We start from the raw sequence: 25,236 nt of genomic DNA, 5'->3' as shown, positions 1-25,236 counted from the left end.
CACGGTTTTTACATTATCCTGTGCATTTGTCGATTATATAATTAGGTGATACAGTCCTGGAGCATGGAATTTCCCTGCGGGCATCACTTTAAATTCTCATTTAGACACGATTTGTGGTCGTTTTCGATAAGAAGTGGGAAGGGGCGGGAAAAAAACGAATTATAAAACCATCTTACTATGCGTTTTTAATTGCGGGTATAATTTCAAAATATTCCATATATTGCTTTGGCATTATGCAATTTCCTATCTTTTATTGATTATTACGATTAAGACAATAAGTTCATAAGCTGTTTACACAACAACGTAATTGAGGAAATCAATCATTTTAATCTTAATTTGATTCGCTCTACTGTTGCGCAAATTTGCGTTATATGATTCCGATCTTATACTATCGAAACAATCTCTGTAAGACACAAACTTGAGTTGCGTCTCTAACAATGAACTATAAATTAAACAAGCATTAATTTGGTTAAGAATATCTCTTTTGGGAAGGTAAAATTTTTATTTATTTTTTTTTTATTAATTTATAATGTGACACAAAGTTTACGCATATTATGATCACATAGTTCAATGACATAGCAGAGTTTTCATTTAATCTCTAAACATATATATTTTGAAACTATTGAGATTATTATTTCGCCCTCATGTCCACCCGTTGATCGGCCTCACGAATGATCTTAACGACATCGCGGGCGATTTTATCGTTGCACGCAGCTACCGCTCTTGGCTTCATGATGTCGATTGGTTCGCCTAAAATAAGAAAAAGACAAAGGAAGTAGCCATTGAAGTGTAACGAAAGCCGAAATAAGCGATAATTACAGGCCGTGTTGATTGAAATAGTGATTGTATACATTAATAATGGAATTTTTGGGATTTTTTTGGTTTATCTTCAAAATTGATAACAATATAAAAATCAATTTCGTATTAAAGCTGTCACCTGCGCAATACTTTATGTTACCACAATCTACATTCCAAATAAATATTATTTTCTTTTTTTTTCTGCAAAATGTGTTTCAGTTTTACAAAAATAAGAATGACGATTTATAATAACTTTATATCGCAACCTGTTATGCGGTCCACGACGACTCCTCCCGCTTCTGAAATGATGAGCGACGCCGCGGCTATGTCCCATGTCGAAATGCCGGGGCCTTCGATGTAATAGGCCTCGACGATCCCCAGCGCAATGTAGCACAACGTTAATGCTGCCACGCCAAGAGTACGAATGCTTCAAGGTGAAACAAGTAGTGCGAGAAAACGCAAAACGAATTACGAGACACGTGCGAGAGATTATATATATCGTTCCGTATTATCGAAGCTTACCCCTGAGCCACTTTAATGACGTCCTGGATTCTTTCTATCATTTTTTCCCGTAGATCGTCTATCTTTATGAAGCCAGATTCCATGCAGACTAGAGCTTTCGACAAATCTACGAGAAAAAAAAAACAGTATTAATTACCAATACCGATATCGTGTGGAATTAGAATATTTAATATTTATTTATAATAAACGCGCTTTCTAACTTTATCCTTGACATCAAATTTTTCAAGTTACAAGTTATATACTTTCTGAATCATTGCTGCCACATACTTGATGTATTGCGACACAATCATTAGCGAGTATTGTTCTATCGATATCTGTCATCGCACACCACAGATAGAAGGTAAAAAGACATTAGATATTCTTTTTCGTTTTCTTTTTATTTTTGTAGTCATATTGAAGGGCATTGATCGTCCTACTTTCACGCGGTATTAATTCTGCAAAATTATCTTTTGTTTTGTAAAATCACGTTTCTTAGACGTGAGAAACTGACTAGCTGAAAGATCTTTTGTTATTGTGAAATAAGATATCGTGTATCATCTCGTACATTCTTTCTTTTAACAGTACTAAGTAGGGAAACTATTTTATTTTACATTTTTCATTTTATTTTCTTTAGATAACAATTTTTAAATCTTCTTTTATTATTCGCGTTTGTATTTTTTGTCAAATTGTGAATTGCGGAGATAAGAATTGATTACCTTGAACTTTGGATACTTGAATCGGTTTCCCGTTCAAGAACGCGCCTCGTCCTTTTCTAGCTGTGAACAGCTGCTCGAGAATGGGATTGTACACGATACCGAGAACCACTTGCTTTTTGACGGCCAAACCGATGACCACACATGTGTGCGGAAATCCATGAACGAAATTGGTGGTACCATCGATGGGATCTATGATCCATGTAGGTACATCAGTCAATTCCGGTAGCTCTTTGCCGGTAGATTCCTCCGCGATAAATCTGATAGTAAATGAGAGATAAACGTTATTGCTAATTCTTTTATTTTTTTTTACATTATTATCTCCGCATCTCGATGCGAGTCGTCTCGAAAGACGTTACCTGTGATCCGGAAATGCGCATTTAAGTTTGCCGATGATAACTTCCTCTATTTTGCGATCGTATTCGGTGACGAGATCCCAATTACCCAGCTTCTCGTCGACTTGCTTGAAATCGTTGATGGAACTCCGAAGAATCTTAATTGACACTTTGTATTTATTAAGGATTGACGCGGATTATATCAGGTCGTTAAAAAATATTGAACGCTATATGTAAATAAAAGAGATTGTGAAGGATAACGTAAATAGCCGTGATGTATAAAGCATCGAAGATATCTACGAGGTAAACGCGCTACAATATACATTTTTAAATGGCGTGCAGAGACGATCGTGCTTGATTTGTAGTATTTACAATTTTACAATTAGTCCGAATTCCGTCGTACCTAGTTTCGAACATGGAAAAATTATTGTTCCCAACAATAGAAATATATATCATTACAGATATCAGGATATTACTCTTCGAATTTAACGCGAATCACTCACGTTCATTAGACACTCGTGTCTTAACAATTTTTTTGATTCACTAATTTAAATTTTGTAGGATATTTAAAACTTTTTTATTTTCTAAATGATGAAGATAACACTTTTTTTATAGCACATTATAGCACTTGATATGTTTCAATTTTACAAACATAAATTTTTATGTTTTTAACATAATTTTAACAAATCAATTTTGCAATTGTAAGACATACCGATTTTAACAAATCAATTTTGCAATTGTAAGACATACCGATTGCAATCGATATGCAATTTTAAAAAATATCAAGATCATCTAGAATATGATTACATGTATTATTTATTCTATTTAAATTTTATTACAAATATGAGTGATGCGATAGAAAATTAGTAATTAATTTCAGAGAAATTTTATTAATATAGATGAAAGATTATTGATGTATATGCTTTGTGGCATGTAAAATATTTTTCCGAAAGTCATCTACGAGGAATTTCATGTTGTGACATATATTGATTTTCTGTTCACGTTATCCTTAGGTGTAATATATAGTCGACACACGCAGGAGCGTCTGTGTCGAGCAATGCTTTTCCAAGCAAATTATCTCCCGACGCGTTAATCTCGGTGTGGCATTTTTGGTTTGTTTTCGCGGGAGGATCCTCGTTCAGGATGATATGAGATCGAGTATGCTTACCTGGGCAGCCTCGCGTGCCAATTTGATGGCGGTTTCGTAGTATACGTCCTCGGCGTATCGCGCCATTTCCTCTCTTGATGCAACCTGGTGAACGCGAGCGTCGTTCCGCTACGATCTGATCGGGAAAAGGCTCGAGTGAGTACTGTATCGCCTGCACCGGCACCTCGTGTTTTTCACTTTGGATCGATCAAACAGGTGCCTATGTAGGTGGTATGATCCGAGGACGACGATCGCGGCTAACAGTTGACGAGCCGAAGATTTTTCTCGCTCTTCCTGTCCAGAAATGCGCTATTAAAATTTCCATACTTGTCACTGCTTATCAACGAGATAACGAACGTTTGACAAATCTCAGATAGTAAACTTGACTAATTTACCTTACCAGATATCCTTAATTGTATTGCGTAAATGTAATTATACTTGGTAATTAATTTTTTTTCGCGATTGCTGGCTGAAACGAAATGAAATATTACTGACGTATTGCGAGTGAGGTATCTACGATTCCCTTGTATACTTTGCAAGATAACAATGTAATGCCATTCTCCGAGATAGACCTTGATTCTGTATTCCGGCTATTTTTAATTGTATGCACCTGCCGCCATGATACATCTCTACGACGCGACTGTTTTACGGAATAAGATGTAATGTTATCTTGCTGATTTATTTCTCACAATGTTTAAAATCTGCATAATTTTAATAATGTTCTGAATTTTCGACTAGCAATCTCGGGAAATATTTTAATTAAGATAGTTGTGTATGTATGGGCGTGATCAGTTGCCTTGGGTGCGACAATAAATATGAAAATCATAATTAGATATGCAAATCTTGTGTGTTAAAAACGCGATAATAACTCTATTAATAATTTCCGCAATATTTTTCGCGTGAAATATATTTGTGTCTATTTGATTATATTATTTAATTTTTAAAATATTTCTCAATGCATTAGAAAAAATATATATTGCTCAGATTTACGTGCTGCTAAGTATATTCTTTATTACATTTGTTGTGCTTACGCTTACACTTTTCCAATTAATATCTCATTCTGATTGATGAGATTATAGTTATATATTTACGATAGCGAAAAGTCTCTTAGAAAATATGTTGAGAGAAGAATAGACTCGATTTGCAGTTATATTAGTTTTCTTATGCGTCTCTCCTATTAATATACAGCGTTGTTGATTAATATTTTTCATTGATATTATCAGGGCTCGTTACCTTAATCTTAACTATCTTTCAATGTTATTATTCAATAGGTTTTCGATGATCGTATTCGTCTATATTCGTTGTTTATTGAATTATTTGCTTTTTTGTTTGCCGAATCTATCGCACAAATATCGCTTTCTTTTTCTCTAACAAATAACTTTTTATTGACATGCATCATACGGCATATACAACGATTTTTTGTTTACTAGAATAAACCTGACGCGCGCTTTTTATTGTAATAAGTGATTTAATAAATAAATATAAAATTTAAATATAATCTAATTATGATCATCATCATCGTTATTATCGTTATTATCGCTTTTGATCGAGTTGTTCTAATAAACAGTTGTTGTTATAGTTATACAAAAATTCGACACAAGCTTATTTGAATATAACACATGTAAATTCGATAAGAAACAAAATATTTTATTTTTGACTACAGAGAGGGAGCAAAATATATTATTTGTAAAAGAGCACGATTACTAGAATAAATAGAGACACTGATAATCGCGCTGATCATTAGAGAATATTAAGTACTTACGCAATCATATTTGCAGAGAGAAAAGCAGACGAATAATTGATATTAATTGAGATATTAATTGAGAATAACGACAATATCGACATTAACGACAAAGGATATAATTTTTTTTTTTTCAATATAAATTTAAAATTCTTATGTAAATTTAAAAATTCACAAATGTACATTTACATAATTTACAGTGTTTAGTGAGCGAAATTATTAAAATATATAAATATCATTGTATTCGTTCGCAAATTATATGCTTTATAATCTATAAAACGCGATATTAAATTAAGAAAGATTATTTTTTTGATCGCACACAAACACATATCATGAATGTATAAATAAAATTATTTATTTGAAAACTGAATTGAAAAATGAGGCATATATTGTGTAGGAGGCAACCTTGAATAATAAACGAAACTATTTACTCTTATTACAGAAAAAGAAGAAAATAACAGAAAAGAAGACAATAACAGTATTAAGTAATTAAGTAATTACAATGATATTAACAATGATAATAATAATAACGGTAATATCGATAATAGCATATTACATATTTGCATTATGGTTTTCTTCTTTTTCTGTAATAAGAGTAAATAGTTTTGTGTAACACATATAATTATTCAAGGTTGCCGCCTAATTATGTAAATGTACATTTGTGAATTTTTAAATTTATATAAGATTATATTGAAAAAAAAAAAAAAAATTATGTGTTGAGAGCAAAAAAGTATTGTTTTGTTGCGAAATATATTTGAAGATGATATATTTTTGACAGATGGATAAATTTATCATTGTTGTAAGGTGTATTTAAAACAGTGACGAGAGAAAGATCTCTCGATCGAGAGGAAAACTGGAAAAAATTATGTTATTCTTTGCGCAATATAGCGACGATATAACACATCTTTTACGTTAAAGTAATCGGTTTGATATGTTGCACGCTGCCAATGCGTCAGTAGGACTTTTTGTAGGAAACCTCTTTAGATTGGTTTTCATAAATAATTTCCTTGTGTTACGTGATAGATACATTCCCTCCCGCGTGAGAGGATACGCCTCCTACTTTATATTCAGCTTCTCAATCATTTAACGTGATTCGTCTTTTTTTTGCATTGCGCCTGATTCTCAAGCTGTTGTTTTTGTATATTTAAGTCAGTTTCGATGATTAATTTAGACATTTCACATGCCAAGATTTCGTTGGACGCTGCAATAGTATTCGGCTTCATAATGTTGTAGACACCATCTGCGAAAATAATAGTAATAATTAATCTGCTTTAATTGCGCGCCACATAAATCCTTCCGCGGCGTCTTCTTTTTTTCTTAAATAAGACTCTGCATGAAATTGCAATCTTGATTCCGATTAAAAATTTTTAGCGCGCAGCTCGTTTAAAATAATTAGTCTCTTATTATGAAACTTTGAAACGACTGTGTTAATATATTAAAGATGCTTTCTTTTTGCGCGGCTTGAGTCGTTTCGTTTATATCACTCATCCCGTCGATCATTAAAATATCTCAAATAAAACTTAGAGTTTTGGAATAGATTTCTCGAAAGATTTTTTCATGATTTATATATTATGGAAGAAAATGAGTGTTATATAGAGCAGAATATTTGTTTATTCATCCGGATTTTCTTACTTTTTGTCTCCATAACTGTTCCACCCGCTTCGCGAACGATAACTATTCCCGCCGCGACATCCCAGGATTGCAGACCATCTATTTGGACACAATCTATTGCACCCCGCGCTACGTACGCCATACTCATTGCGGCCGATCCCATACTTCTGGTTCTGAATTTAATAGACAAATATGTATCTTTTACTATAAACAATAATCTTAATTCTTTTTAAATATCTCACGCTTTATACATTATATGTATATCGATATATATATATATACCGCGACATCATTACTAAATCGAATAGATATATATCGCAATGCGAAATATATTTAGAGACGATATATATTTTTAAAAAAAGGCATAAATTTATCATTGTTATAATTAAATTATACACAATCGTATATATATATATATATTATTTTATTTACGCTCTCGTGGCCTCGACTACAGCATCTATCCTGCCGAGAAAGATGTTTTTTTTATATACTCTTCGCATAATTTTTGGCTCGATCACTTGCAGCGCTTTCTTCAATTCTACCGAAAATTGGAAGCAATGAGAATAATGTTTCGAACACATCAAATTTTTTTTCAACAATGTAAACCAGAGTCTACATTTAAGAGACTATTTAAAAAAATAAAAGAATTTTGATATATATTTTAGTTACGTTTAAGTGTACTCACTCTCAGGTGATCGTTTCCGTTTAATATTATTTGTTACCGGTGACTTTGGAAGTGTGAATCCGTTTTCCATTTAGAAACGCGCCCTGGCCTTTTATCGCGGTATACAGCTCCGAGAATACGGGATTGTAGATGATGCCTAGGACGGGCTCTTTGCAGACAGTTAAACCTATGGATATGCAGTTCTGTGGAAACCTGTGTACAAAATTGACCGTTCCATCGATCGGATCGAGAAACCAGGTCGGCGCATCCGTCAATTCCGGCATTTCCTGCATCGTATTTACCGTTTCCTCCGCGATAATTCTGAAGCGCGAAATATTTCAATCGTTAGTAAGGCTTAATATGATTTTGAATATATACACAATACAGCATTATATACTGTTGGAAAATCTGTGTTTTCTTGTTAAAAAATATGCCGGTTAAAAGTTTTATATGTTAAATATTTAACACATTCAACTTTATTTAAATTTAACATATTGTAGTTGTATTAATTAAACTCAAATGTTAAATTATTAAAGCAAATGAAAAAAAATGTAAAACAGTGTATAACTGTGATAAGTATAAATAAGTGTATAACAAAATGTGGACAAATTTTTAATATTACACAATAAATATGTTCCGTATTATTAATAACAGGATTTAACTGTTAAAATTAATAGAAAAAAATATTGATTTCAACAATAGGAATGAGAGTGATTACAGATCGTCAATAACATTTTTCAAGTTATTAAAAATATGTTTTTTTTTTTAATTACTATAAAATTTGCACTTATTTTGAAATATTAACATAATATTAATGTCATCATTTAAAATAGTCATATTATATTAAATTTAAACAAAAATTTGTGTGGACCGTTTGGGACATGCAATATATATGTTATATTTAAACTAAATTTTCCAATTTAAATTTTACAATGTACTGAATAATTACATAATTATTATATTAGATTGAATTGCATTAGGTAGATTGAAATTTCATTATTTAATAATGCATGATATTATAGCAACTCACTTGTGATCTGGAAATTCCGTGGACAAACTATCAATAAACATTTTCTCAATTTTGTAATCAATATCGGTTACTAAGTCCCAGTCTCCTTGTTTCTTATATACAACAATCTTTTCAGACTCGAAAGCACTCTTGATTATCTATATAAATAATATAATTAATATATGTAGAAAAAAAGAAAGAGAAGCAGAAAAACAACGAGAGGAGATTACGATTAATATAAAAAAATAAATAAATAAAAATTTGATAAATTTTTAAATCCGAATATATTAAATATTTTGCTCGCAGAATTTCTAAATACGAGGCGAGCGTTATCAGTAAGACACTTCCCTTAGGTGGAAGAATTATTATTCAAGTCAAAATTTTCGAAAACTCATTGATACGTTACAAATTTTATTATTTAATTTTATTATTAAATGTTATTATTTAATTTTATTGTCGAAATGCTTGACTTATTGTATCTCACCTTACCAGCTTGTAGTGTGAGTTCCTTCACGAACTTGTAGCACTTTGCGATATCCAAATCACTCGACATAATAGCTGACGTTGAAAGATTTGTCGGTACGACTGACCAAGCATAGAAGGCATATCTTGTATTATCCGTTATCTCTCTAAGTAATATAAGATTGCGCAAATTGCGCAAATAAGCAAATTTTAACATGTGGAAAAACTAATATACATGCCTCTTGCGCAAATTTTCTTTCGCACGTGGAGCAAACTGTCATAAAACCAATTTTTTGAGGTTTATAAAACACTCTCTGAAAGCTCTTGAAGTTTGGTGGATTATATAAAAAGAGAAAAAAATGTGCGATCTCTCTCATTCTTTTTCATTTTTTTCATTTATTTATTTGTTTTTTTTTTTTTAATAATTGATGCTATACACTATAAGAAGCGTCAAGAACATCTTCACTTCTAGGTTTAGCATTTTCATATCATGACACGTCGTATCTTACAATGAGATATTCGTGCATCGTAACTTTAGTGAGAAGAATTAGCAATGTTATCAGCGAATGGAAAATAAACAAAATTACGTAAGACTCTGTTGACTTTATAGACACGATGCGTCCAATTTGAAAATGTTTAAACCAGAAGATGCTTTGTATATACAATTAAATTCAATACATATATATATATATATATATATATATATATATATATATATACATATATTTGTCTACACAATTAATTTATAATTTATATATGTAGTATAGTTATCTAATATTAATACGTATACACACAATTCACTACGATAATATATCTTATACAACAATTACATATATATATATATAAATGTTTCAATAATTTTAAATAATATTAAATATAAAACATATTCTTGTAAATGATATAGTTATTCCAAGACTTGTCTTTAATATATGTAGGAACATTATTTCGTTGCTTGCAACAACAGGCTTCTTTGGTGGGTTTTGAGATCTGCGTGTTTTATTAATTTCACGAGTTCTCTCGCTAGTCTGTAATTACCAACTGCTAAAACTTTCGGTGACATAACGTTGAACTCTCCACCTAAACAAGGAACGAGAAAAAATACTCGTTTTCTTATGCTTATAAATTTTATATCGGAGAGATAATCTTTACCATTTGTATCTATCACTACACCGCCAGCTTCCCTGATGATAAGAACACCCGCGGCTACGTCCCACGGCATCAGATTGTCAGAATGATAACCCTCGACAGCTCCCATAGCTACATGACATAATGTTAAAGCCGCCGAACCCATAGTCCTTATTCCATGCGCTATCGAGACGAAAGCTTCCAATCTTCCCAAGATGATATCGCGAATATCCTCGATAGTCGCGTACGAGGCCTCCAAGCATAGCAAGGAATGCTCGAGTTCTGGAAAAATCGGAATATTGTTTATCACAAATGAGTCGCAAATTAAAAATATACATTAAATTATCTTACATCAAAGAACATGCGCGATACATACATTACGTACGCGTTATTAATAAATTATTTGATTGATGACACAGACATTAGAATTCCGAGAGTTCGCGAAACGATGGAAAGAAAAGCAGAAATGATCTAGAACAAAAGAAAAAGATTTTTTACCTTCCACATTTGAGCTCTTGATCGGTTTTGTATTGAGGAATGCTCCATGGCCTCGTCTGCCGGTGAACAACTGCTCTAAAACGGGATTATAAACTATTCCAATCTCCAGTTCCTTATTCACAGCTAATGCGATTGATATGCAGGTGTGTGGGAAAGAATGTACAAAATTCGTTGTACCGTCGATCGGATCGATGATCCACGTAGGCGCGTTTGTAAGCTCCGGCAGAAAATTGGAATGTGACACTGTTTCCTCGCCGATAAAACTGTCAAAATTTTTTTGGATGCATATATTGTTTATACTTGTATGTATGTAATATATATGCATATTGTAATGCTATTATATATATAATTTATATATGTAAGAAAGTATATTTTTCTAAATAATAACTTTTTATTTATTTATATGTACTTTATATAAGAAATGCATATTGAAAAAATTTAATCTATTTTTAAAAATTGATAATTTACTTATGTGTAGGAAATCTTTTTGCTAGATTATCGATTAGAATCGCTTCGATTTTTCGGTCGTACTGCGTCACTAAATCCCAATCGCCAGCTTTTGTTTCAATTTTTTTAGATTCTTGGAAAGCATCACGTATCACCTGAGAAAAATAACGTTACGCGTGTGTTATTACGCAATGTTTCATTTTTACAAAAATAGGTAATGAAATAAAATATTTTGGTGCCAGCGCTAAGATTAAAGAATTATTTAAAAATATTTAAAGGTTGGAGCTATTAAAACATATCAGGAATTATAGAATTCTTTCAGAACTATAGAATTCTATCGTTTAAGTGACTTTTTTTTTAAAGTAATATGCTATGTGTAGTTAACATTTCTTTCGGGTATGTTTTTTTTTTTAACAAAATCGACGGAACTTTTTTTTTATAAAACCTATCAAGAACTATAGAATTATTATTGGATGTAAATAGAATGTAAATGTTGATAAAACTTCCAGGTTTTAAAAATAAAGTGCCAATTTTAAAGAAGCACACGATTCTAATTTGTTCTTCTTTATCGAATTTTTAAATTTATATTGATAGCGAATATTTTAATCCTTAAAATTCCAGTGCATTTTCTTATTATTTTGCTCTATACCAAACAATAGAGCTTTTGTACAAGTAAACAATTGTTGGCAGATATATTAGCAGATATTAGCCCGAACGATCAAAATGTTCTGTATTGTCTTATATTATTACAATATTATCAGTATTGTGTGTTTTATATATATATATATATATATATATATATATATATATATATGTATATGTATATACCTTTCCAGATTCTATGATGAGATCCAAGACGAATTCGTAGCAGTAATCGAGTTCCTCTCGAGTCGTCATCTTCACGATTTTTTTCGAATTTGCACGATATCCAGCTTCTTCAACAAGTTTGCAAATAATGTACCGCGAAATGTATCGCTCCAGTTAAAATACCGTCTGGATCGCGGGAGCGTTCTTATGGCACGATCGTCATCCCCTCCACTATAAGTTTGCATCTACTCGACTCTTAATAGAAATATTGGATACTCTCGAGTTTTTTTCCATGCTCTCTGTAATGTGTCGTATTGGCAAGGACTCGAAGTCCCTATCGCTGTCTTGTCATAGAGAAGTTCAGCCTAATGACGTCACGTATTTCTTTCTTAATTAATAATTTAAGCTTTAAATCAAGGTACGATTTATTTAGCGCGATTTCTATACAAAATGATTGTCTATACAAGTGATTTTCTGTTTTCTCAATTGTATAGAAAAGCGCGTTGCATAACATTTTGAAATTATTCCGTTACATTGATAATTTTGCTTTTTCTAAACTTTTCACGCTACATTGCATTTAAATGTCAAATTTATCATATTATAAAAATCATTCGAGTAGATAGACAATGTTTTTTTTTATTTTTATTACACATCATATTTTTATATTGCAGTGGACATAATGCAGCAAGAAAGGTTGATCTGGCTGTAATGTCGGAGCAAATATGCATTGATTAAATTGTATGGACAAATATTTGATTGAAACTAAGGAAAAAGAAAAAATAATTATCATCTTAAAATAAAAGATGGCACGTTATGATAACATTTTTACAAATTGAAAATACTTTATATGACTGTATATTTAAATCTTCATATATCTATTAAAAACATATGTGTGTTAATGCCTTAATATCGATTTTTAAACGACTTTTAAACGATCAAAATATGTTTCTATTATTATTATAGCGGCGAGGGGCATTAAAAATAAGAAAATTATAACGCGTGGAAGAAATTTTAGAGAGAGAAAAAAAAAGTTGTATCAAAAATCGAAAAATGTGTTGGGAAGATTTGACGAAAGATCTTTTGATATTTTTAACAAGGCATTCTTGTATTACTGCAAGCTTGTTGCGCAAACTATAGCAGACAAAGCATTAAAGGATATTAACTGCTTCGCTCTTAGTTATTGTCTCCCACGATAATTGGAGTTGGTACCGGTGGAACATGCTCCAACAACGTGACATCGCACGCTCAATGGCGTGAACGAGACCTGGATGTCTGGATTTGCTTGCTCAGTCTGATTGTAGTAAAAAAAGCATGCCTTAGTTAAATGTCCAAGCTCGTGTATCCGGATCCTTGCATACTGTTTCTCTTACATCTGTCCACGTGCTTCTCGGTACATCTTTTATCAGCGCCACGAAATTGTCTCGCTGATCGTTACCGATTGTCACTGCTAAAAATTATCGCTATCATCGTGTCGCAGGATATTGCCATCATAACGTGCGATGAACACATGTTGGTTTTATTGTCGCGTTTTTGGAAGTTTTTGTAACACTGAAGTAATTTAAACAAAATTTAATTATTATTATCTTCATGATACTTTTATTTTTAGTTTTTTTTTGTCAACAATATTTTTTATACGTATCTCATATGTTTCATCAATTCAAATTTAGAATATATTACGATATTTAACATTAAAGAAAATTTTGTATAAATTAGTTAATTGAAATTTACTTTTTAATATTTTTTACTTTAAAATATTATGACTTATGCGAAATTTTCTTTTCTTTTTTACAGAATCAAGGTCCAGTCGGGCAAGTACCTACTTCTCAGCAGGGTCCCGGAGGACCAATGGTGCCCGGTCAAATGGGCCCGAACGGACCACAAAGCGGATCACACATGATGCAAGCTGGTCCGAATCAAATGGGTTCTAATGGACCTGGACAGATGGGTCCCGGTGGACCCGGACAAATGGGACCTGGTGGACCTGGTCAATTGGGTCCTGCAGGTCCTGGACAGATGGGACCGGGTGGCCCCGGACAAATGGGTCCAGGAGGTCCTGGGCAAATGGGTCCGTCTCACATGGTACAAGGTGGAGGTCCTCCCAGTGGTCCTCATATGGGACAGAGTGGACCAGGGCAAATGGGTCCAGGTAGCGGACAGATGGGCACCGGAGGCCCTCAAAGCTCGCAGATGGGAGGCTCTGGGCCAGGGCATATGGGTGGACCTCCAAGTCATATGAACGCAAGCGGCCCACCAGGTCATATGACTACCGGCGGTCCGCCCGGACCGGGACACATGAGCGGTGCAGGACCTCCAGTATCAGGACATATGAACGCCAGCGGACCTGGATCAGGACACATGAATGCTAGCGGTCCTTCTGGACCGGGTCACATGAACACTAGTGGACCTCCTGGATCGGGTGGTCATATGAATGTCGGTCCTCCAATTCCAAGTCATATGAACGCGAGCGGTCCGCCAGTGTCCGCGCATATGAATGCAAGTGGCCCAGGAAGTCACATGGGTCCAGGTGCTCCTGGTCAGATGTCCGCGAGTGGTCCCGCTGGTCACAATATAGGTCCAGGTGGTCCGAATCAAATGGGTCCGGGTGGTCCGAATCAGATGATACCTATCAGCCAAGCGCAAATGGGGCCTAGCGGACCGATGGGTCCCGTAGTATCGACAGGACAAATTGGGCCAAATGGACCTGGACAAATGGGTCATAATGGACCGTCGCAGATGGGCCCGAACGGACTTACGCAGATGAGTATGAGCGGACCACCTGGACAGATGAGTATGAATGCACCAGGCGGACAGATGGGACCTGGTGGACCAGGTAATCAAATGGGACCTGCCACACCAGGCAACCAAATTGTACCAGGTGCGCCAAATAATCAAATGGGACCTGGCGGTCCAGGTGTACAAATGGGATCAGGAGGTGGTCCTGTCAGTCAAATGGGACCGAATAGTCTTGGTCAGATGGGTCCGGGAAGTAGTCCAGGAAACGTGCCAATGACAAATAGTGGACCGGTATCTATGGGTCCGACGAGTGGACCTAATGGACCTACCAGCGTAGGTGTAGCCAGTGGACCTGGTGGACAAATAACTTCAAACAGCGGTCCCGGAGGACAATTGGGCGCAACTGGCCCTGGAAGCGGTTCTGGAGGACAGATGGGATTAGGAAACGGTCCCGGTGTGCAAATGAATGCCGGTAGCGGACCAGGCCAAATGACACCCGGAAGTGGTCCCGGAGGGCAAATGGGACCAGGCAGCGGACAAATGGGACATGCCGGTAATGTGCCCGGAAGTCAAATGGGACCAGGAAGCGGACCTGGTGGACAGATGGGACCAGGAAGCAGCCCCGCTGGTCAAATGGGACCAGGAGGACAAATTCCATCTGGTCAAGGACAAATGATGCAAGGAGGTCCGGGTGCTCAAATGGGTCCGAATGCTCCTAGCAATCAAATGGGGCCTGGCGGACTGAATAGTCAAATGGGACCATGCGGTCCAAATAATCAAATCAGTCATATAAACGTGAGTGGACAAATGGGTCCAAACGGTCCGACCAATCAACCTCCTACCACGCAAATAGGTCCCGGTAATCAAAATCAAGGTCAAGTTCTTGGTACCACGGCACCAATAGGATCAGGTGCTCCGGTAAATCAGATGAGTCAAACTGGGAGTGGACAAATTGGCCCTACTGGACCTTCAGGACCTCCAGGACAAGAGAATCTGAATGCGCTTCAAAAAGCGATTGATTCTATGGAAGAAAAGGGACTACAAGAAGATCCACGGTATTCTCAATTGTTAGCTTTAAGAGCTCGTCAAGGCAGTGGCATTGAGAAACAACCCTTTAGTTCATCGCAATTACAGCAATTACGGTATGTGAATGTCTTAATAATTAAATATCACATGCACATTAATAGTTTATAATAATATAAAGAAATTATTATGTTTAATTTTAAAAATGTCGCCAGTAAATAAATTAATAAACAAGTGTTTATACGACCAAACTGGCAATTTATTGTTTGATTATTATATCACGACGTTTCGACCATATGGTTTTGGTCCTTATCAAGTGAAAGTTATAATTAAAAAGTAGAAAGAGAAAAATCGAAATGTCAAACTGACATTGTGTCAACCACTATGTTTGGAATACTGAGATCAACATAGAGATCAACTATGTTGATCTCAGTATTCCAAACATAGTGGTTGACACAATGTCAGTTTGACATTTCGATTTTTCTCTTTCTACTTTTTAATTATAACTTTTACTTGATAAGGACCAAAACCATATGGTCGAAACGTCGTGATATAATAATCAAACAATAAATTGCCAGTTTGGTCGTATAAACACTTGTTTATTAAATATAAAGAAAGTCTTGATGACTATAGAATTAAGGAAAAAAATATAAAGGTCAATATGAATTGGATAGAAATATGATGACAAAGATTTACGTATATGAAGGAAATATGATGATAAAAATTATATGGATATCTTTGCACATAGTGTTTTAATTTTGTAAAATAAAAGTGTTTTAGGCAGTTATATACTGTTATATATTTATAATTTTGCTTTGTGTAGACATTTTTTATAAAGATGTTTTTAACAAGTTTACTAAAATAATGAATATAAATATTTTCTTTATGTATAGTATTTTTAAAATTTCGCTTTTTCAATTTACATTTGCAGAGCTCAAATAATGGCATACAGATTTCTGGCAAGAAATCAGCCAGTACCTCAACAAGTTGCAGTAGCTGCGCAGGGTAAGTTTTCATAAGTATCTCCATATAAACTTATGCGTTCTGGGTGACTACTCTATCTTTTGTATCGCTTTCTGCCACACAAGTTTGTTTTGCTTATTTGAAATAGAATCTTTTTAGTTGATATGTTATTTCTTTTTTACATCTTATTTTACATCTATTTGCTTTTATTTTTATATATACTGTATGCCTTTAAGATTATAAAAGTATATACACATAAAGTATTAATGTGAGCTATGCTTTGTGTATTTTCTGTCGACTCGTAATGTACTAGATATTCGTGTACGATGCTTCTATATCAATATTTTATTTCAAGCGCTTTTAAATTCGTGTTGCATTATTGAAGATATATTTGTCGCATTAACTTGAATTCTCAATTTATTATATATGAGAATGTGCAATTATAAAAAGATTACGCTTATTAATTAGATTAATGCTTAATATTTGTAGATTATGTAAGAAAAATAAAAGATGAATGTGATTGTGGTATTTACAAAAGTATAGGGTAGAATGATCCTGATTTAAGACGGATTTGGATAGGTGGCGCTCCTCCTCCTCCAGGGATGGGTCAACGCCCTATAGATCCGTCTCAAGGCCCTGCTACAACAGCTGGGCCACAAATACCAGGTCCGAATGTTATTGGTCCCGCAGGTCCTACTCCTAGACCCGGTTGCCAAACGCCGCAACAGCAACAGCAGCAACCTCAGCCTGGCACTAAAACCAACAGAGTGACGAGCGTGGCAAAACCCGTTGGATTAGATCCATTGTTAATATTGCAAGAACGAGAAAACAGGTATAGAGGCGAACTTGTATTATATAAGGAACATATGACTTATTATATGGCTATTACACTACATATTTATCAGCAAAGTATAAATAATAATGACAATAAACTATACTTAAATATCTACTAAATATTACTAAATATACATTACGCTTGATAAACAGAGTAGCAGCTCGTATATCGCTTAGAATGGAGCAACTTAGCAATCTACCAACAAATATGCCAGAAGATCTTCGTATACAAGCTCAAATCGAACTGCGTATGCTTAGAGTACTGAATTTCCAAAGGCAATTAAGAACAGAGGTATCTATATATAGATTTGTCATTTTATGTGTAAAATTGAGAGGAATTTTTACTTACATTCTTTTTAAATTTTCGTTTAATTTGTATCTCGTAGATAATAGCGTGTACCCGAAAAGACACTACCTTAGAAACCGCAGTGAATGTGAAAGCTTATAAACGTACGAAACGGCAAGGATTGCGCGAAGCTAGAGCCACCGAGAAATTAGAGAAGCAACAGAAATTGGAAGCAGAACGTAAACGAAGACAAAAACATCAAGTAAGTTTATTCATATTTAAATTATATAAAATCTCCGAAAGATTATCAATATGATATAACCCAAATGATTAACCCTATTATCAATGAATGAATATATGCGTGATACGTACGTACGTTTATAGGAATTTCTTAGTTCCGTGCTGCAACATGGCAAAGATTTCAAAGAATTCCATCGCAACAATGTCGCAAAGTTGGCTAGACTTAACAAGGCAGTGCTCAATTATCATGCAAATGCTGAACGGGAACAGAAGAAAGAACAGGAACGCATTGAGAAGGAGCGTATGCGTCGCCTTATGGCGGAAGATGAAGAGGGGTATAGAAAATTAATTGATCAGAAGAAAGATAAACGTTTAGCTTTCTTGCTATCTCAAACGGACGAGTATATCAGCAATCTCACGGAAATGGTTAAACAACACAAAATAGAGCAAAAGAGGAAACAAGTTGAGGAACAAAAGCGTAAGAAGGTAACATAAATGCTTTTCACATGTATGTACTCTTTAAAAATATAACTACTATTATATAACGAATAAATTGTAATAATAATGAAACTTTATGTATGATAGCAAAAGAAGAAAAAACTACAAGATGGTGAGAATGCTGAAGACGGTAATGCCAATGATGATACTCGTGTCGGAGTAATAGATACAGCCACAGGTCGCACATTAACAGGCGATGAAGCACCATTGATGAGTCAATTGTCAGCCTTCTTGGAGGCACATCCTGGATGGGAACCAATTGAATCAGAAAGTGAAGATGATGAAGAAGATGATGAAGATGAGAGTGAGGATAAATCTGATAGTAAGTTTTTCATTCTTGGAAACTTCTTTCACATATTTTTTGCTAACTTTATTTATGAAATGCGAATTATAGGCAAGGATAAGTCTACGGGTGATTCTGAAGAAGAAAAAGTAAAAAAGACAATACACAAGGCAAAGGTGGAAGATGATGAATATAAAACAGAGGAACAGACATACTACAGTATTGCTCATACTGTGCACGAAGTAGTTACGGAACAAGCAAGTATTATGGTGAATGGAAAACTAAAAGAATATCAAATCAAGGTATTTTACTCATTTCGATTTTAATTTCGTGATTATATTGCTTATTGCATTTTCTCTATAAATAAAAGAGTTTAATTAATGGTTCTAGGGATTGGAATGGTTAGTTTCGCTATTTAATAATAATTTAAATGGCATTTTGGCAGACGAGATGGGTCTCGGTAAAACAATTCAGACCATTGCTCTGGTAACATATCTTATGGAAAAGAAGAAAGTCAATGGTCCATTCCTTATCATTGTTCCATTATCGTAAGTTCTCTCTATATTTTAAAGCTGATTGTTACGAGAACTATTTTTCTATCACATGTTCAATGCATTGTTTCTAGAACGTTATCGAATTGGGTTCTCGAATTTGAAAAGTGGGCACCGAGTGTTGTCGTGGTGTCGTATAAAGGTTCTCCGGCTGGCAGAAGAGCTATACAATCTCAGATGCGAGCCACAAAATTTAATGTTCTATTAACAACTTATGAATATGTTATAAAAGATAAGGGTGTATTAGCGAAATTGCAATGGAAATATATGATTATCGACGAAGGACATAGGATGAAGAATCATCATTGCAAACTTACTCAAGTGTTAAATACGCATTACTTAGCCCCTCATCGATTGTTATTAACCGGCACACCATTGCAAAACAAACTGCCAGAACTGTGGGCTCTTTTGAATTTCTTATTACCTTCGATCTTCAAATCCTGCAGTACGTTCGAGCAATGGTTCAATGCTCCTTTCGCGACCACCGGCGAGAAGGCAAGTACTTTGTATGAAGTAAAATATTTTCAATGTTTTTAAAATATATTTTTATCTAATATTATGCTGTCACTATGTTGTTACACAGGTGGAACTCAATGAAGAGGAAACTATTTTGATTATTCGCCGTTTGCACAAAGTCTTGCGACCTTTCTTGTTAAGACGCTTGAAGAAAGAGGTAGAGTCACAGTTACCCGATAAAGTGGAATACATCATCAAATGTGACATGTCTGGCTTACAAAAAGTTCTTTACAAGTACGTTAATTTATGGTGTCTGTGTGGCTTCTAATATTATGAAGCTTATGAGGTGTAAATGTAATATACAAGCGTAAAGCGGGGAGCACCTACTTTTGCATAAGCGCATAACCATAAGCATAAAGAAATTAATTGGTCCACAAATATATGCATAAGGAAATGAACCAATCAATTTCCTTATGCTTATAATTATGCGCTTATACAAAAGTGTGTGCTCCCCGCTTAAATTCTCTTTTTGTGCCGCAGACATATGCAGAGTAAAGGTGTATTGCTAACCGACGGATCGGAAAAGGGAAAACAAGGAAAGGGCGGTGCCAAGGCTCTTATGAATACAATCGTACAGCTGAGAAAATTATGCAATCATCCATTTATGTTTCAAGCTATTGAAGAGAAATATTGCGAACACGTAGGCACACAAGGCTCTGGTGTTATTACTGGGTAATTATTATCTTGATAGTTTTTTAGAGGATTTTGTATATAAAGATAAAATATTTATGTACTTAGTTGTTTAATATTAAATATTTTGATTTATTTTATATTATATTATTATATTATTATTTCATATTATATATTATTTTGTATTATGTTGTATTTTTTTATTTCATATATTTTTTAAATATTTATTAAATTTCTTAATTTGTCATCAGCCCCGATTTATACCGTGCATCTGGAAAATTCGAACTTCTCGATCGTATTCTTCCCAAACTGAAGGCTACGAATCATAGAGTATTACTGTTTTGTCAAATGACTCAATTAATGACAATTATGGAAGATTATCTGAGTTGGCGTGGATTTATGTATCTGCGACTGGACGGCACAACAAAGGCAGAGGACAGAGGAGATCTGTTAAAAAAATTCAACGATCCCGGATCGGAATACTTTCTTTTCTTATTATCTACACGTGCAGGTGGTCTAGGTTTGAATCTTCAAGCTGCCGATACAGTCATCATCTTCGATTCCGATTGGAATCCACATCAGGTACATGATATTAGTGTATAAAATATAATGCTGATTAACGTGATATTAAATTTGAAAATAATATAATGTTCATTTGTAGGATTTGCAAGCTCAAGACAGAGCGCACAGAATTGGACAGAAGAACGAAGTGCGCGTGCTCCGATTAATGACTGTCAATTCTGTCGAAGAGCGAATATTAGCAGCGGCCAGATATAAGTTAAATATGGACGAGAAAGTTATTCAAGCTGGTATGTTCGATCAGAAGTCCACCGGATCGGAACGACAGCAGTTCCTTCAGAGTATTTTACATCAAGATGACGCTGATGATGAAGAGGAAAACGAAGTGCCCGACGACGAGACAGTGAATCAAATGATCGCTAGGACGGAAGGTGAATTCGAGATATTCCAGAAATTAGATTTGGAACGACGACGCGAGGAGGCCAAATTGGGTCCAAATCGCAAATCACGGTTATTGGAGGAAGCTGAGCTGCCTGATTGGCTAGTGAAGGATGACGACGAGGTTGAAAGATGGACCTACGAAGAAGATGAAGACAGATTTCTCGGAAGAGGTTCGAGGCAACGTAAAGAAGTTGATTATACGGACAGTTTAACCGAAAAAGAATGGTTGAAGGCGATCGATGATGATGGCGCCGAGTACGAAGAAGAAGAGGAAGACGATAAAAAGAAGAAAAAAACCCGAAAACGAAAAAAGAAAGGCGAGGAGGACGACGAGCCTATGCCGAAGAAACGAAGAGGAGGCAGTTCTTTGGTCGATCCTAAAATGAAACGAGCTATGAAGAAATTAATTACCTTGGTCGTTAATTATACAGATAGCAGTGATGGCCGATTATTGAGTGAACCTTTTATGAAATTACCCTCTCGAAGAGAATTACCGGATTATTACGAAATCATTAAGAAACCTTTGACTATTAATAAATTGTTACAAAAAATCGAGGAAGGCAAAGTAAGTATATTTTACATATTATATTCCTTCCTATATATTTGTATTAAACACGCATATATAATTTGATAATTTTATTTTCTCAAGTATGCTGATTTAGACGAGCTTGAGAAGGATTTTATGCAACTTTGTAAGAATGCTCAAATTTATAACGAAGAAGCATCTTTGATTCACGAAGATTCAATAGTATTGCAATCCGTTTTTACAAATGCACGTCAGCGCCTTGAGGAGGAGGGTAATAATTCCGACGGAGATGATAAAGGTATGTGTGTATGTGTGTGTGTGTGTGTGTGTGTGTGCGTGTGCGTGTGCGTGTGTGTGTGTGTGTGTGTATATATATATATGCTTTATCTATATTTGCTTGCATCGTGTAATCGTTTAACGAAAAAAAGCTAAAATTTAAATGACGGGATGCTATTTTTTTTTAATCTTCTTTTTCTCACGCAGATGGCGAAGAAGGCTCAGACGCAGATTCTAGTGTAAGAATGAAAATTAAACTTAAAGGAAGAAAAGGCGAGGGAAGAGGCGGTCGTAGAAAGAGAGTTACTAAGAAGTATATATCCGACGATGACGATGACGCGGATGATAATTAAAAAATATAACTTTTTAAGAACCGACGACGAGAAATATATAAGTAAAGTAGTTTAAGTATTTACTTGGAATTATATTTAAAATTTCGTTATAATATGTTAATATAATAAAATCTTTTAAAAGTACAATCACAAGGAATGTGACCTATAGCAGAGAAAAATATTGCTATATCATTTAGGCAGGTATAAAACGGTACGCGCTGTACCATTGTAAACTTTTAATTAGTAAAACTCGTGATAGATAACGTGAATATTATTATAAATCTATATATGTAGAGAGATCTGGGTACACAAACATTAACTGTATTACTTTATTTGAGTTTGCGAATAGCAAATAGCTACAGTACTACTGTACAGAAGAAAGATTAGCTGTTTAAGATTTACTTCAGATATTCTTGTTTTAATTTCTTACTGCTTTTGCGATATGTGAAGTTGAATCAAGTATTATATTTGATCGCTAAAATATTTTGAATTTTAATTCTTTATATCATTATTAGAAATAGCGCATCGATAATACATTGCTTAAATACATTGCTCTCTGTGTATCTCGTCGGAATAAATTATAATTATATCAAATTTCTATAAATGATCGGAGATATACAGCATGTAAAGAGGAAATCTTCAAGTTGCTAAAAAAAAATATATATATATAATATCGTATAATATTACATTTTGTGAATATTTGTGATGCAGTTGGAACTGTGTGGATACATTGAAATGTTATCCATTATTATTAATATTTGGCCAATAATATATGAGGATTGACATTACCATCGATTATTATTATTATTTTTATTATTATTATTATTATTGCCACAGTTTCTATATTTTAATGTTTAAAGATTTATACATAAATCGGTTATTATACAAAATATGCCAAAGACTTCCCGTGATATTAATTAATGGCAAATTTTTTTCTATTGGGACAAAAATCTAATTAATCAATTTTAAATATTTTTCACTTAAAAATTATAATATTGAATAAAAAAAATCTGTTTTCTTTTTATCGGAAGGAACTCGTTTCAACCCAATAGTTTTGACATTTGATAATAGAATTTTTAAACAAAGTGTTGTAGTCTTTTCATAAAAAAATCAAACTCGTGTATCTCGTTTATAGAATTTTATATTTCTTTAATTAAACACTGCAGAAAACAAATTTCTTGACTTTTACTATATACTAATTACATGAGCAAGCACTCATACTGTATTACTCTGGCAAGTAACACTGATGAGGAATTTTATCATAAGCAATTTGATTTGCAAGACATCTGTCGAAACTTTATTCGACAAAACAGCTATTATATTGAATTATCCGGAAATGGTTAATCATCTGAATCATCAAGAATCGTAATGACTATCACGGTGATTTTGTACAATTCTCGCGTAACGATGATTTTAAATATTGTACTTTAATTATGAGTGATCATGCTTCTGATATACAGTATTCGTCATTGATGAATATATATATATACACCATAGCAGAATATATGAATATCATGTGATATATTTGTATTAGAATTTCAACTTTTGATTTTTTATATATATATATATATATATATATATATATATATATATATATATATATATATATATATTAGAGATTAAATATACTTAGTCATTGCATTGGCACGTAATGAATTTATTATTTTCTTCAGATTTATAGCGTGTGATAACGGAATGTATAATTCTATGTGCGCAAGGGTAATATAATGCGCAAAGGTAATATAATTAAAAGTATTGGTAAAAATAAATTACAATATACTAAACCAACTGCGTTAAGTACGAATAATGTGAGAATATTTAACAGAGTTACATAAAAAAGCGAACAAAATCTTACAAGTATCATTTTGAGATCTTCATTATAATTTTCCTATGTGAAATTATTTTCTCGAAATAAAAAAAAAAAAATTCTTTGCACTTGATTCGATCGGTTTAATGATCAATCTTTTTTTTTCATTTTCAATTTTTGTGTCGTCTAAGTAGTAAGACTGCTTATACCAATATTTATTAATTAAAAAGAAGAATATGTAAATATTACGTAAATAAAAAATTTATAACAATGATATGATGGAATAAGTAAAAATAATCTTGAAGTCAGAATAATCTCATTTAATAAAAAAAATGGCATCGCAAAAAAAAAAAAACACCACACGATGTTTCCGAATGTGATATAATCATTAACGACAGACTCTGATTTTCTTTAGGAAAGATAATTTATTTTTAATGTAACCGTAAAAAAAGAAATTGCTAAATATTAACCAAAATATTATGTGTGAAGACATCTTGACACCGGACTTGAATGTTAAACTCCTTTGCAACTCTGTTAGACATTATTAACAATTCAAATATTTCGATGACTAAATCGCGAGACTTTTCTTTAGATTTGTATCTTTGAAACTCGATATGCAAAGAAGCTTTGTCATTATTACTTATAATTCCAAAGGGATGATGATTTGCTGTGTTCTTTGGTAGCGAAAATTCAATTCTATCGAGCTCTTATGCTTTTTTTTTATGAAACTCATAATTTCATCATAAAACAGAAATATTTAACACAGTGTCTTTTTGATAGCGTTCTATATTATGCGTATTTAATATTACGTTCCGTTCCGCTTAAATATACAGTCTCGCAATTTAATTAAACGTCCGTCGCGTCATATGAGTAAGCGACACCGGCGCCTTTTTCTCTGCATAGAAGAAGCAACTTATTTT

The 25,236-nt window shown here is 33.7% G+C and overlaps 4 protein-coding genes across 6 annotated transcripts in view; 1 reads left to right on the top strand and 3 right to left on the bottom strand.

Annotated features, from left to right (window-relative positions):
* LOC126855211 (ATP-dependent helicase brm) overlaps nt 1–24,449 on the top strand; it is a 28,823-nt gene extending 4,374 nt beyond the window's left edge. The window contains exons 3-18 of one of the 2 annotated variants that reach the window (XM_050602641.1): nt 13,650–15,733; nt 16,546–16,619; nt 17,157–17,409; nt 17,565–17,703; nt 17,798–17,959; nt 18,082–18,423; nt 18,523–18,757; nt 18,830–19,020; nt 19,109–19,266; nt 19,344–19,764; nt 19,853–20,019; nt 20,266–20,457; nt 20,667–20,997; nt 21,077–21,940; nt 22,025–22,199; nt 22,385–24,449. In XM_050602641.1, coding sequence (XP_050458598.1) covers nt 13,650–15,733; nt 16,546–16,619; nt 17,157–17,409; nt 17,565–17,703; nt 17,798–17,959; nt 18,082–18,423; nt 18,523–18,757; nt 18,830–19,020; nt 19,109–19,266; nt 19,344–19,764; nt 19,853–20,019; nt 20,266–20,457; nt 20,667–20,997; nt 21,077–21,940; nt 22,025–22,199; nt 22,385–22,530 — 5,934 coding nt within the window. In that variant the 3' untranslated portion in view covers nt 22,531–24,449. Of the gene's footprint in view, nt 1–13,649; nt 15,734–16,545; nt 16,620–17,156; nt 17,410–17,564; nt 17,704–17,797; nt 17,960–18,081; nt 18,424–18,522; nt 19,021–19,108; nt 19,267–19,343; nt 19,765–19,852; nt 20,020–20,265; nt 20,458–20,666; nt 20,998–21,076; nt 21,941–22,024; nt 22,200–22,384 lie in introns of both variants that reach the window. The other variant, XM_050602640.1, reaches the window with a different exon arrangement.
* LOC126855251 (uncharacterized) lies at nt 160–3,805 on the bottom strand. The gene is made up of 6 exons (XM_050602721.1): nt 3,516–3,805; nt 2,372–2,505; nt 2,016–2,272; nt 1,321–1,426; nt 1,065–1,225; nt 160–750 (listed from the first exon to the last, which is right to left on the bottom strand). Exons 1-6 carry the CDS (start codon nt 3,579–3,581, stop codon nt 632–634), a joined length of 843 nt encoding a protein of 280 aa, XP_050458678.1. The 5' UTR covers nt 3,582–3,805; the 3' UTR covers nt 160–631.
* Nucleotides 5,861–9,084, bottom strand: LOC126855247 (uncharacterized). Of its 2 annotated transcripts, none has more exons than XM_050602715.1 (6): nt 9,004–9,084; nt 8,541–8,677; nt 7,569–7,831; nt 7,279–7,384; nt 6,868–7,019; nt 5,861–6,475 (listed from the first exon to the last, which is right to left on the bottom strand). In XM_050602715.1, the coding sequence occupies exons 1-6, from the start codon at nt 9,070–9,072 to the stop codon at nt 6,315–6,317; spliced, it is 888 nt and encodes a 295-aa protein (XP_050458672.1). In that variant the 5' UTR covers nt 9,073–9,084; the 3' UTR covers nt 5,861–6,314. The 2 variants fall into 2 exon arrangements, with proteins under 2 accessions (XP_050458672.1, XP_050458673.1); XM_050602716.1 differs by having other exon boundaries at nt 9,009–9,061.
* Nucleotides 9,355–12,046, bottom strand: LOC126855248 (inositol monophosphatase 1-like). Its single transcript, XM_050602717.1, has 5 exons — nt 11,880–12,046; nt 11,073–11,206; nt 10,605–10,867; nt 10,131–10,388; nt 9,355–10,058 (listed from the first exon to the last, which is right to left on the bottom strand). The coding sequence occupies exons 1-5, from the start codon at nt 11,946–11,948 to the stop codon at nt 9,922–9,924; spliced, it is 861 nt and encodes a 286-aa protein (XP_050458674.1). The 5' UTR covers nt 11,949–12,046; the 3' UTR covers nt 9,355–9,921.
* Nucleotides 24,450–25,236: the final 787 nt, after the last annotated feature.

The sequence above is a fragment of the Cataglyphis hispanica genome, chromosome 15 (genome assembly GCF_021464435.1).
Source record: "Cataglyphis hispanica isolate Lineage 1 chromosome 15, ULB_Chis1_1.0, whole genome shotgun sequence".
In the NCBI taxonomy this organism is placed as follows: Eukaryota; Metazoa; Arthropoda; class Insecta; order Hymenoptera; family Formicidae; genus Cataglyphis; species Cataglyphis hispanica.
The sequence above is the reverse complement of the archived record's forward strand: the minus strand, read 5'-3'. Positions and strand labels throughout refer to the sequence as shown.